Source organism: Prionailurus bengalensis, chromosome E4 (assembly GCF_016509475.1).
Source record: "Prionailurus bengalensis isolate Pbe53 chromosome E4, Fcat_Pben_1.1_paternal_pri, whole genome shotgun sequence".
NCBI lineage: Eukaryota > Metazoa > Chordata > Mammalia > Carnivora > Felidae > Prionailurus > Prionailurus bengalensis.
The window spans coordinates 5,314,314-5,328,373 of NC_057360.1; the positions used below are offsets into that span (position 1 = coordinate 5,314,314).

General features: G+C 40.5%; 1 protein-coding gene across 2 annotated transcripts in view; it reads right to left on the bottom strand.

Moving 5' to 3' along the window:
• The window catches only part of CATSPERE (catsper channel auxiliary subunit epsilon), a 198,455-nt gene that overhangs the window by 139,344 nt on the left and 45,051 nt on the right, over positions 1-14,060 (bottom strand). For both annotated transcript variants that reach the window (XM_043567779.1, XM_043567780.1), the window contains exon 6: positions 7,188-7,212. In XM_043567779.1, coding sequence (XP_043423714.1) covers positions 7,188-7,212 — 25 coding nt within the window. The remainder of the gene's footprint in view (positions 1-7,187; positions 7,213-14,060) is intronic.

Sequence of the window (14,060 nt, forward strand, 5' to 3'; positions counted from 1 at the left end):
ATTTTGTACATATATAATTTTGTATTATTATATGACTAAAAGGGTGATTCTTGAGCCATACAGTACATGCTTTTGTAATTTTCACAGATACTGCAGTGTATGAGATTTCTTCTTTCTTCATTGTGTGTTGTCACACATTTGGAATTTGCCAATCTGGTGGGTGAAAACTAGTGCTTTGATGCAGTTTTAACCTCCAACTCTTTTATTATAAAAACGTTTGAGCATCTTTCCATATGTTCAAGGTCCACTTGTATTTCCTGTCTTGTGAACTATCTGTTCACTTCCTTTGCCTATTTTCCATTTTCTATTGGGCTGTTAGTCTTTGATTTATTAATTTGTAGAATTCTTTATGTTAATAACTTCGACATCTGTATGTTCTAAATCTTGCTCTGTGTTTTGGTTATATGGATACACACACACACACCTATATACACATACATGAAAATTTTATTCCCTGTATAATGATATCATATTCCTATTTATCCTATTTCATCTGTTTGCTTTAATTCTATATTGTGCTTTCATATTGCTGTGCTTTCTCCTTTCCTTCCTTCCTTGCTTTTTTATAGCACGGCTTTATTTTTCCTTTATAGTCCCTTCACCTATTAAGCCTCTCTCAACCTATAAAACGATTTAGACAACTATTATGTGCCCTCCCCTATTTTTCTCTACACCATATAAGCATCTACAGACATATAGACAAATACATATTTAAATGTATTTTTAAAAAGAGGCATTTTAAGAGTTTTTAAAACAAAACTGGATCATATTATACACACTCCCATATTCTCTTTTTTTCTTGCAAGTGTACCCCATTGAAAGTCCCCAGTGTCAGTTCTCAGGAAGCCTGAATAATATTTTACAATGTGGTTACGCTGTAATTTATAGATCAATTTCTCTAATGGAGGTTTACTGTGGCTCCAGTTTTATTATGTTTTGTTTTACCACTAATATAATGCTGCAAAATATAGGACCTTTTTCATATAGCTTTATGTACTGGAGGTCTGACTTCTGTGGAGTAGATTCCCAGAAGCAAGACTCCTGATCCAAAGGGTATAAATACTTTTACTAGGTGTTTCCCTATTACTCTCCAAAAATGTACTAAGTCTCTAACTGTACACATTTTCCACCAACAAAATCTGAGTTACACCCTGTGGCCCAGTTTCCCTCTCATAGTGTTTCTCTTGTTTTTACCAGTGTGATGAGCACGACATTTCATTGTGAATTTGGGTTTTCCTGAGATTATGTGAATTTCAGTATTGTTTCAGGCTTGCTAGATTTGCTCGTGGGTACAGTGCGCTTTTACATTTTTTGTTGGCACTTACCATTTTCTTACCCTTTGTAAGAGCTCTTTGTTGTGTTTGGACTTCAGGTACACATATACAGAATTAGGATAATCACAATCCTTGGCTCACAACACACTATTATTATTGGTATGACTATCTTTTATGTAACTATTTAAATTCTAAAATAGTAAAATAGGGGCGCCTGGGTGGCGCAGTCGGTTAAGCGTCCGACTTCAGCCAGGTCACGATCTCGCGGTCCGTGAGTTCAAGCCCCGCGTCGGGCTCTGGGCTGACATCTCAGAGCCTGGAGCCCGTTTCACATTCTGTGTCTCCCTCTCTCTCTGCCCCTCCCCTGTTCATGCTCTGTCTCTCTCTGTCTCAAAAATAAATAAACATTAAAAAAAATTTAAAAAAAAAATAGTAAAATAAAAACCAAGAACCCACCACCATATTCGAGTACAAGAACCTTACAAATATCTTTCATTTATCTACACATTGTTCCTTTTCTGGTTCTGTTTCTGCCCACAGGTACTCACTTTCCTGAACTGTTTATTTATTTATTTTTTTTAATTTTAAACATTAACATGATGTTTAGTTTTTGGCTATTTTGAACTTAGTCATCCCACACATAGCCCCCTAGGATCTGCTTTTTTTCCTTTCAACATTGTGTAACTAGGATTTATTTGTGTTGTTGCCCTAACTGAGCCCATTCATTTTTATTGCTATTTAAAATTCCATCATGTGAATGTACCACAACTTTTCCGTTTTCCTGTTGATGGGCATTTGGATTCTTTCTGTTTGGGAGGGATGGATTTTATGAGCATTTAAAAAAATTTTTTTTAATGTTTACTTATTTTTGACAGAGAGAGAGAGCAAGCGAGCATGAGCGGGGAAGGGGCAGAGAGAGAGGGAGACACAGAATCCAAAGCAGGCTCTGGGCTCTGAGCTGTCAGCACAGAGCCCAACGCGGGGCTCGAACCCACAGACTGTGAGATCATGACTTGAGCTGTAGTCGGACGCTCAACCTACTGAGCCACCAAGGCGCCCCATGAGTGTTTTCTGCTATGAGCATTTCTGAAAATGTCTCTTGATGCTTGAGAGCAAGAGTTTTCTCCTGGGTATATACTCAGGAGTGGAAATGATGAGTTGCAGGATATGTGTCAGATAATGCAGGATGATTTCACAAAATGGCTGCACCAGTTTACACCTCCCCCGTCTCTTTGAACACTTAGGGATATTAGCTGGTTAGTGTCATCTATGTTGTAAAATTTTTTCATAACTATTTATTGTCTGAACTATGCTTATGGTACTTTTGTGATACAAAAGTTTTTAATTTTCACGTTTTCAATTTCGGCTATCTTTAATTTAAAGATTCTGGTTTCCAGTCTAGGATAAGATTTCCCTTCATTTTATATGGTACAGCTTCAAGTTCTCCCCAAATCTGGTTTTACATTAAACTCTTTCTTGTATGCCAATTGGAATTTATTTTTTTATGTGGTATAAGAGAGGATTACACTTTCATTTTCTTCTAGGAGTATAACATATTATACCATATTACTACACGTAATTGGTGAAATATTTTTTCAAAAAGAGACCAAAAAAAAAAAAAAAAAACCAACCCCAGACTCTTAAATACAGAAAACAAACTGGTGGTTGCCAGGGGTTAGTTGGGTGGGAGATGGGTGAAATAGGTGAAGGGGATTAAGATACATGCACACGTATCATGATGAGCACTGAGTAGTAATGGATAGAATGGTTGGTTCACTATATTGTATACCTGAAATATAACATTGTGTGTTAATTATATTGGAATAAAAAACAAATAAAAATTTTAAAAAGAATAAATTGGAAAACAAAGATATTTTTTCAGTCAAAAAATTGACATTAGATCCAATTAAATACTTTAAAAACTAGATATTTTAAAGATCACTCAACAGGGGCACCTGGGTGGCTCAGTCGGTTAAGCGTCCAACTCTTGATTTCAGCCCAGGGCATGATCTCATGGTTTGTAGGATCAAGCCCCACATCGGGCTGTGTGCTGACGACATGGAGCCTGTTTGGGATCTCTCTCTCTCTCTCTCTCTCTCTCTCCCTCTTTCTCTGCCCCTCCCCCACCCATGCATGCACTCACTCTCTCTCAAAATAAATAAACATTTAAAGTATATTTAAAAAATCATTCAACAAAATTTGAGACTGATTCTTGCTACAAGTTCTGTGTCTTTCCTGTTAAATTGATTCATCAGTATTTTAGTCTTTATTGCTATTATAAATTTATAATATTGTACATTTTTTCTTGTCTTATTACTTACACTGTTATGTTCAAGACAATGTTAAATAATAGTGATGATATTTACTGACAGATGAGCACATTTGTCCAGTTCCTGATTTTAGTTGAATCAAAAGTATTTCATAATTTATAATAATATTGTTAATTATTTGAGAAGTCAGTGTTTTTCTATTAAAATAAAGTGGTTCCCTGGGGTGCCTGCGTGGCTCAGTCGGTTAAGCATCCGACTTCGGCTCAGGTCATGATCTCGCAGTCTGTGAGTTCGAGCCCCGCGTCAGGCTCTGTGCTGACAGCTCAGAGCCTGGAGCCTGTTTCGGATTCTGTGTCTCCCTCTCTCTCTGCCCTTCCTCAACTCATGCTCTGTCTCTCTGTCTCTCTCTGTCAAAAATAAAAATTAGAATAATATTTTTAAAATGTTAAAATCAATGTGGTTCCCTTCTAAACTTGTTTTGTTTGGTGTTTCCATTAGGAATGGCTGTTCAATTTTTAAATTTACTGATGTGATCATTTATTTTCTTCTTTACCGCGTTTATGGAATGGATATTGTTGTCAGCTTTCTTGGTATTGAACCAATGTTGCATTCTGGAAGATACTGGCCCTTTTTAATTTGTTCTTTTAATACATTGTTGGATTCCATTTGCTATTATTTTATGTAGAATTTTTGCACCTATATATACAAGGATATTGATCTACACTTCCTTACTTCCCTTCTCTTTGCCTGCTTTTGGTATTTTTGCATACTTATTAGTGGTTTTTGATTTGTGGTAACCATTAGGTGTGTATATAACCTCTTCTGCATATAGCAGTCCATATTAAGTCCATGGTTGTTAAAGTTTGAACACATTCTTTACTCCTCTTCTCCCCACGTTTAGGTATATATTGTTATATTTCACACTCTTTTATTTTGTGAGTTCCTTGACTTTTTTTCTTTTTTTACAGAAATATTGTTACTGCTTTGTGTTTCCAACTTTATACTGTCACTTTTGGTCTTTCCACTCAAAGTGTCCCCTTTAAAATTTCTTACACGGCTGGTTTACTGGTCATGAACTCCTTTAGTTTTTTTGTTTTTCTGGGAAACTCTTTATCTCTCCTTCTATTCTGAATGATAGCCTTGCTAGATAGAGTATTCTCAGGTGCAGATTTTTCCCATTTAGCACTTTGAATATATCATACCATTCCCTTCTGCCTTGAAATGTTTCTGCTGGAAAATCTTCTGCTAGCCTTATGAGTTTTCCCTGTTAAGTTAGTCTTCTTTTGTTTTGCTGCTTTAACATTTTTTCCTTCATCACTATATTTTACTAATTTAATTACAATATGTCTTGGTGTGGGCCCGCTTTTGTTGATTTTGAGGGGGGTTCTCTGTGTCTTCTGGATATGGATATCTGTTTTCTTGCCCAAATTAGGGAAGTTTTCAGCTTCCCTAATAAATTTTCTGACCCCTTTTCTCTCTCTACTTTTTGTGGCACTCCTATAATACAAATTTTATTACCTTTAATGGAATCACTGAGTTCCCTAACTCTATTCTTGTTTTGCATAATTCTTTTTTTTCTCCCCTCTTATGTTCAGCTTGATTACTTTCCATTACTCCGTCTTTTGGGCTATTAATTCATTCCTCTCCTCCTTCCAGTCTGTTGTTCATTCCATGAGGCATATTTCTCATTTTGTTTATTATGACCTTTATTTCTGCTATGTTGTTCCCTATCTCTGTGTAAGGGTTTAACTCATGTCTTCTACTCTTTTTGAGTCCAGTGAGTATCCTTATGATCAATGCTTTAAATTCTCTATCAGACATGTTACTTATATCTGTTTCACTTAGATCTCTGCCATGGTCTTGTTCTGTTCTTTCATTTGGAATAAATTTCTCTGTCTTCTCATTTTGTCTATGTCTCTGTGCCTATTTCTGTGTTAGGAAAGTCAGCTATGTCTCCTGTTCTTGAGGGTAATGATCTTATGAAGAAGAGGTCCTATAGTGCTCTCTGCCATGTAATGTCATCTGTTCCCCAGGGCCTGCGCTTCTGGAAATGTCTCCAATGTGTGTTGCATGTGCTCTGCTGCTTTGTCCTGGCTGTTTTATCCTTCAGGCCAGTCATCTGCAGAGTCTCTGCCTATTGTAGGCACTGTTTGGTCTCTGGCCTGAATGTGGCACATTTTAACTAGGTGTGCTTTGGTCTGTTTGTGAAGTGAGCTCTGTTGACTCCACTTGGCAGAACTGAGATGCTGCAAAATTCCCATGATGGGTAACATGGTGTGAGTAGGGGTTTAGGTTGGTCTTTTGGGGGAAGGGGTCTGCCGTGCTGGGGCCGAGACAAGCATGGCTCAGATAGGCAGTTCTACTGGAGCATGGGGGAGTGGAGCTTGGTGTAAGCAAGGTAGGTAGTGAGTGTCAGTGCCGCACTGGTTCCCACAGGTGGACCTGTGCTTATGCTGAGGGTCAGGAGAGGGAAATGACGCTGGCCAATTCCTTTGTTCCCCGAGGTTTCTCTCTGTGAATGCTACTTCTCTAGGACTCGTTCTGAGATGACTGAATAAACTCCCGACTGTGTGCCACAGTGGCTCTTTTGATTGCCATTTCCTCAATGTAGGGTTGTTTGCCTGCCTTCTCTGCAAGAACAGTGCAGTGCCATTCAGGGTCTATCCCAGCCAAGCCCACTGACCTTTAAGCCCACTGGTTGCAAGAACTCATGAAATTCGGCCCCTCTTGCTTTCCAAGCCAATTGCTACAGGGATTCATTTTTCCTGTGTGCTCCCCTGTGTGCTAGTCTGTCTCTTGTCCTTCTTCATGACCATGGCTCCCTCCTTACCACAGTGGCCACAATCTCTCTCCCAAAGTGCATCTCCACACTTCCTACCTTCTTTGATGTGGCTTCTCTACCGTCAGTTGTGGAGTTTATTCTGCCAGTCTTCACATCAATTTCTCGCGTATTTAGGATGATCTGATGGCTATTTAGTTACACTCATGGAAGGAGGCGAGCCTAGGATCCTTCTACTTGACTGTCATCTTCCACCCTCGGACCAGATGTTAAAACCTTTTGATCTCAAGACCCCTTCATAGCCTTAAAAATTATTGAGAATATCACAGAGCTTCTGTTTTAGGTGGGTCAGATCTATCAATATTTACCATGTATCAAACCAAGAAGATTTAAAGATATTTAGGAATTTATTTTAAAAACTATGATAAACCCATAAAATGTTAACATGACATATATTTTAATGAAAAAGAGCTATTTTCCAAAACAAAGAAAAGCAGAAGAATGGTTGTTTTGCATCTTACATCACAAAATGTCTGTGTTATCTGTCTTAATAGAAGACAGCTGAATTATCATCTGTGCTCCTGCATTCAAGCTGTTGGCACACGTTGTTTTGGTGGAAGTATGTGGGGAAAATCTATCCTCGCACAGATATGTGGTTGGGAAAGGGCAGAGCTCAGGGACCTCCTGAAAAGGTCTGTGGAGCTCTAGGGGTCCTCAAATCATATTGTAAGTACCACTGCTCTAGGCAAATTTTGTTGAAAAATTAGTTTGGGAAATTCTCCTTCTGGGTAACATGAAAGATTAGAGGCAAATAATACAGTAGTGATATGGGAAGGATATATAAAATTTCAAAACATGTTTTACCTGGGTAAAGTTGTGAAAGAAACTTCTGTTGAGAAAAAGAGGAATCACATTTTAGTAAACAGCAGGCTAAATATTAGTTTGAATACTTCGCTTTCAATATACATGCTTCTAAGTCTCTCAATATTCTTATATTCCATTATAAATAAACAATTAAATACTAAATTTTTAAAAAGCTACTATGTCTATAATTAAATATAACGACTGATTCTCACATGTTATCACATGTCAAAAGGCTGACAGGCTTGAATCTGCATGCTGCCTTAGTAACATTACAAGCTCACGTAGCCAAAATTGCATGAGCAGTCTTTGAAACTGTGATATGATCATTCTGCCTAAGAAAGTCTACAGTGTTTACATGCTGTAATTTATGCCAATTTATGCCAACGAAGTCATCAATTAGCCGTGAAAATCTTTCATTAACTGCCCTTTCAATGTAAATTTTCTGAAAGGAACATTTATTTGTATGTTCAGTTGCATGTTTTTTAGAAAGTGATGTTCATTTAATGATATCTGTATTTTCTTTATCATATAAGCTCTAAAAGTCAATGCCTCGGGACTATGTTATTTGCTGATTGCTGCACAGTGCCTGGTACATTATTATGTATAAAATGGAAAAAAAAAGATATTTTGGGAATCAGTAAATATGTATGCAGTGAGTTTCTGAGACCATATAACGAAAACAATATTTCATATGTTCAAGCTGATTTTATTCTATTTTTTTAAAATGTGTTTTTAGAGAGAGAGGGAGCACAAGCTGGGAGGAGGGGCAGAGGGAGAGAGAGAAAGAATCTTAAGCAGACTCTGTGCTCAGCATGGAGCCCAATTCAGGTCTCGATTCCACAACCTGGGGATCACGAGCTGAGCTGAAATCAAGAGTTGGATGCTCAACTGACTGAGCCACCCAGGTGCCCCCATATGTTCAATCTGATTTTTAGAAAGCAAATGGAAATAAGTACTATAAATATTGATAGGCAAATGTGCTAAGTGTTCACAAAGAACTAGGTTGATCAAAAAGATCCCAAGCTCCAGGGCTGGAATGTCCTCCTTGTGTTATGCTACTTGTCTGAGGTGCAGGAAATAAGAACAGAAGTGGGTTACTGAGTGACTTACCTGTCTATCTGGAAAGGAAAATTTAAGGGCAAAAGGAGAAATGTACTGATAATATGAGAAAGGTTTTAGTATTGATACTAAAGAGCTTATTAAAGGCAAACTTGCAGAGACAGTTGATGTGAAAGTAACAACCTCGATTTTCTTGGAAGATGATGTTAGCAGCATTCTGTTGCATCTTTATCAGAATGCTTGCCCTTCTTAAGTGGTACACAAACTGAAGCGTAGAATGAAAAGAGAGTCAAAGAAAGAAACCTGAATGGAGCCGACATTTAAGGTAAGGACAGATCATAAAAAGCCAAACAAAAAGACTGGGAGGGGATCGGTAGAAAAAACAGAAGAGGCTGATGTCACCAAGATGGTACAGAAGAAGAAGCCAACCTCCATTCCCCAACAAAGATCAACAATTAGACAGCTATCTACAAACAAAAACAGTTCTGGGAGAGTTCAAGAGTCCACTTAAGAAACTTCAACGAAGTAGAACAAAAACCTAGGAGCAAGGGCACAAGAAGGGAAGGAAGAATGCTTCATTTTGTTCTAATCATCCCATCTGCCAAGCCGGCATTGCTCTGTGTCAAGAGGTGAACTCACCAGCTGTAGAGTTCCCCTCCCTGGAAAGGGAGGGCAGGGTGACTGACCGGCTTCCCCAGCCTTTTGGGGTACTGCACGGAAGACCTGTTTAGGTTTCACCCCATCCAGAGACTGTCAAAGCTGAGATGCACAGAGATGGCCAGAAACGAGGAAGAAAGGCAAGCACTACCAGTATCAACCACACAGTGGGAGCAATGAGGGTCCCAGTGACCTGGTTCTACAGGGGACCCAGAAGCTTTCACTACAGAAGAAACCAATGGTCAGGACAGCCATCATGGACCCCTGCAGATTTCACCAGTTTTTACCCCACAGGTTTTTGCATTTGCAGGTTCCAGCTGCCTGAGTCCCTTCCCATTCCCCTGTCCTCACCACTGGCAGAGAATCGGATCCATACAAGCAGCTAGCTTCAGCCTCTGCAGCTGTACAAGTGCAGGATGCAGCCTAGAACCCCACAGCTTGCCTCCACCCCTCTGCAGGTGCTTAGGGCTAGCTCCTCCAAATGTGCACCTCTAGGCTCCCCAGCCCAACTCCCACTACTTGCTCCATTACCTTGGGCATGTCTGTGGCAAGACCCTGCATCTTTGGGAAGTCATTCCAATGGTCAAAGCTGTTTGTGAGTTTAGATCTGGCCTTGTCTACTATCACCGGCCTCCATTACTTGTGCCCATATCTGTGGTGAAACACCACAGCCACAGGAATGCACACAGATAGCCAGGACTCCTACAGTTGTTTGTATGCCTGCATTTGGCCTGACCCTTGCTGCTGGCCCTGACCCTCAACACTATGTGTGTGCCTAAAACTGACCCCTACCAGGACACAGAAAAGTACCAGCAGGCCCCCACAGCTAACTATGTGCACACCACTGGTTCGGGCCACTACCACTTCCTGCTCTGGTCCCTAGCCACTGGACCTGGAGGAGCTGTGGAGAACATTAACAGCCCTTGAAGTCACTGTGAGCACTACATAGCACTTGCCAAATATCACACAGTTGTTGATGTTATGGACTCCAGTGGCCTGACCTAATGAGACATCATGCATCTCTGAACCCCAAGATGCCACATGCCCCTGAGGTGCCCTACATCACTAGACCTGGGGTCACTGTATTCTCCACCCACCAGTGAAGGTTTTCCTTAGCAAAGTCACTCTTCCAAAGTTTGGAAGAGGTGACTGCTTTTTCAAATATATAGACACTTATGTGAGGCTAAAGGGAACATGAAAAATCAAGGAGTCATGACACCACCAAAGGAATACACAAATTCCAGTAATGGGTCCCCCCAAAATGGAGATACATAAATGCTTCACAAAAGAATTCAAAATAATGTGTCTAAAGATGCCCAGAGAGCTACAAGAGAACAAAGGTCAACAATTTAATGAAATCGGAAAAACAATAGAAGAATAAACCAAGAAGTTCAATAGACGGAAAACATGGAAACACACACACACGGAGAAAATTTGAAGCTAAGGATACAATGACTGCACTGAAGAATTTACAAAAGATCTCCAAGAGCAGGCTGGACAAAACAGAAGAAAGAATCCATGAACTCAAAGGCAGTCGTTTGAAATTACCCAGTTCAGAAAAGAAAAAAGAAAAAAAAGAATAAAAAAGGATGACCAAAGCCTGGGATACCATTAAGAGAAACAATCAATGCATCACTGGAGTCCCAGGAGGTGAAGAGAAGGACAATCTTAAAGATAAAATGGCTGACAACTTCCTAAATCTAGGGAAAGATTTGGATATTCAAGTTCATAAAGCTAAATCACCCCCAAATTTCAATGTAAAATGATCTTCTCCACAGCCATTATAATAAAATTATCTAAAATAAAATACAAAGAAGAGAATTTTAAGAGCAGGAGGAGTAAAAAAAAAAAAACAAACCCTCTCATACAAACGATCACCCTTAGGTGATCTCAGCAGAAACCTCACAGTCAAAAAAGAGTGAGATGATACATTCAAGGTGCTGAAAGAAAAAAACTGCCAACCAACAACACGTTGTCAGCAAATCTGTCCTTTAGAAATGAAAGCAAGATAGACTTTCCCAAACAAATAAAAATTGAGGGGGTTTATCACCACTAGGCTTGCCTTACAAGAAATGCTATAAGGAGTTCTTCAAGCTGAAATAAAAAGTCCTCTAATTAGTAAAAAGAAAACATGAAAATATATAACACACTAGTAAAGGTAAGTCTATAATGAGATTCTGAATATTTTAACATTGTAGCAGGGTGGTGTGTTAGCCACTTACCTTTAGTATAAAGGTTAAAGGACAAAAGTATTACAAATTATAATGGCCACACAACATCAGAGATGTGGAATTCTGGCAAGATGGCAGAGTTGGAGGATTCTAAGCTCACCACATCCCACAGACACACTGAGATAACAGCCACATGAGTGCAACTAACACGGAAAATGACTGAAAGACTGGCAGAACAGACTTTTCACACTTAATCGTAGAGAGGAGGCCGCATCAAAATGGGTAGGAAAGGCTTTCGGGAAGCCTTGGCTGGGAAGTTTGGCTGGGAACCAAACACGCTGGTGAGGCTAACCCCAAACAGGAGGGACAGCACAAGCATGGAGAAGCGAGAGCATCAGACTCCACACCGGCCACCCCAGGCACGGGGAACCCAAACTGGGAAGATGAGTACCCATAACACTTGGCTGTGGAAACCAGTGAGGCTCAATTTCATGAGTTTTTACAACCAGCAGGGCTTAGTTCTGAATACCTTAAAAATCAGTGGGCTTAGCTCCAGGAGAGCCATTGTGCAACAGGAAACTGAAATGCCACCTGTAAAGGGCCAGCAAAGTAAACAACCCAGCCAAGGCACAGCAGAGAAGCAGCAGTCTGGAAAGTGCCTGAGGTATATGGCACATTTATTTACTGAGGTATCGACTTATTTGCTAATCTCAGAATATGCACTGGAGGGACAGGGACCTTTAAGAGACTTCTCCAAGAACAGAAGAGATGGCCGGCACTGTTTCTCTGCCCCCCACCAGCCTAGACAGCTGATGCTTGTGGGAACGAGCATGAACACAATCCATGTATCTTGCTAACACTGCATTTTCTGCCTCCAGGTTCTCCTGTGTATCCACCCCATCCAACCCACCCCATTGGGCAGGTGTCTCTTCAAAGTGGCTCCTGCCCCAGCACACCTTGCAAGCAGCCTTGGCAGGGACGAGTGGAACTCCAAGGTGACTCCAGCCCTGGGGAGAGGGGAAGAAAACCAGACACACACCAGTGTCCCCATAGTCCCAGCAGCTAAACCCTACAGCTGGCAGTGCAGTGCCCTGCTGGTCGGTGTGACTGCAGCTCCCGCACACGTATGGGGGAGCAGGCGTGTGGTCTGACTGTGGCCCCATTCACCAACAAAAAGGTCTCGGGGGCAGCACAGGAAGGAATCCCTGCAGTTCAGCGTGACTACAGCACCCACAGACAGACTGGGGGCAAACTGTGAGTCTCACTGCCAACTCCACCTACCAACAAAAACCTCCCAAGGGACAGGCTGGGAGAGCACTCTGTAGGTTGGAGCAAGGGCAACCCCAGCAAATGGAATGGGGGTTGGCATCGGGCCCAACTGCCAGATCCACACACCAAGGAAGGCCTCTGTGGACAAGGCAGGGAGAGGGCCCTGTAGGTTGGTGAGACTGTAGCTGAGGGCAGGCATCTGTGCTGACTTCTAACACTGCCCAATTGCAAGCCCACAGGGGCCCCAGACCGGTTCCTTAATAGCACAAGGACTAAACCCCACCCAGTGTACCCAAAAAAGGCAAAAGTGGGCCAATGTAACTGACTTGACTGAAGGCAAATGTGGCTCAGCCACAACAGTAGGGCATATACAATCCACATGGGAGACATCCCTGAAGTGCCTGGTTCTGGTGAACCTAATGGTAACCACAAATCAAAAACCTTTGATACACGATAAATAAAGAGGAAGGAATCCAAGCATATTACTAAAGAAAGCCATCAGGCCACAGGGGAACTGAGCAAAAGAAGAAGAAAGGAACCAAGAGGAACTACAAAAAACAACCATAACACAAATAACAAGAGGGCAATAAGTACACACCTATCAACAACTGCTCTAAGTGTAAAAAAACTAAATGCTCCAGTCATTTGTGTCAGAATATACAGGGTGACTGAGAGAGTGAGAGATAAAAGGAGATGCATCTATATGCTGCCTTCAGTAGACTCACTTCACACCTCTAGACACATGCAGGTTGAAAGTGAAGGGATGGAAAATCATTCATCATGCAAATGGAAGCGAAAAGAAAGTTGCGGTGACAACACTTATATCAGAAACATACACTTTATTTTTTAAAATGTTTATTTGTGTGTGTTTGTGTGAGAGAGAGAGAGAGAGAGTGCGCATGCACACGCACACAAGTGGAGAAGGGGCAAAGCGGGCCCACACTAGCAATGGAAAGCCTGATGTGGAGCTTGAACTCACTAACTGCAAGATCATGACCTGAGCCAAAGTCAGATGCTTAACTGAGCCACCCAGGCACCCCAAACAAAATAGACTTTAAAACAAAGACTAGAAGGTGCCTCATTAGCGCAGTAGGTAGCGCTTCAGTCTCATAAAACAAAGACTAGCAAGAGAGAAAGGGCATGACATAATGATAGAAGGAACAATGCAACAAGAGGACATAACAATTATAAATATTTATGCACCCAATATGGAAACACCTAAGTACATAAAGCAACCATTAATAGACATAAATGAAGAAATTGACAATAACACAATGATAGTAGGGGACCTTAACATCCCACTTACATCAATGGATAGATCATAGAGACAGAAAATCAACAAGGAAACAGTGGCTTTCAATGACACATTAAACCAGGTTGATCTAACAGATATTCAGAACATTTTCACCCCCAAATAGCAGAATACACATTCTTTTCAAGAGCACAAAGAACATTCTCCAAAATAGATCACACGTTATACAGCAAAACAAGTCTCAATAAATTAAAAAAGATTGAAATCATATCATGCATTTTTCCTGTGTATTAAACTAGAAATGAATCACAAGAAAAAAATCTGGAAAGGACACAACACAAATACATGGAGGCTAAATAACATGTTACTAAACAATAAATGGGTCAACCAAAAAATCAAAAAGCAAATAAAAAAATACAAAGAGAGAAATAAAAATGAAAACATAATGGTCCAAAATCCTTGGGG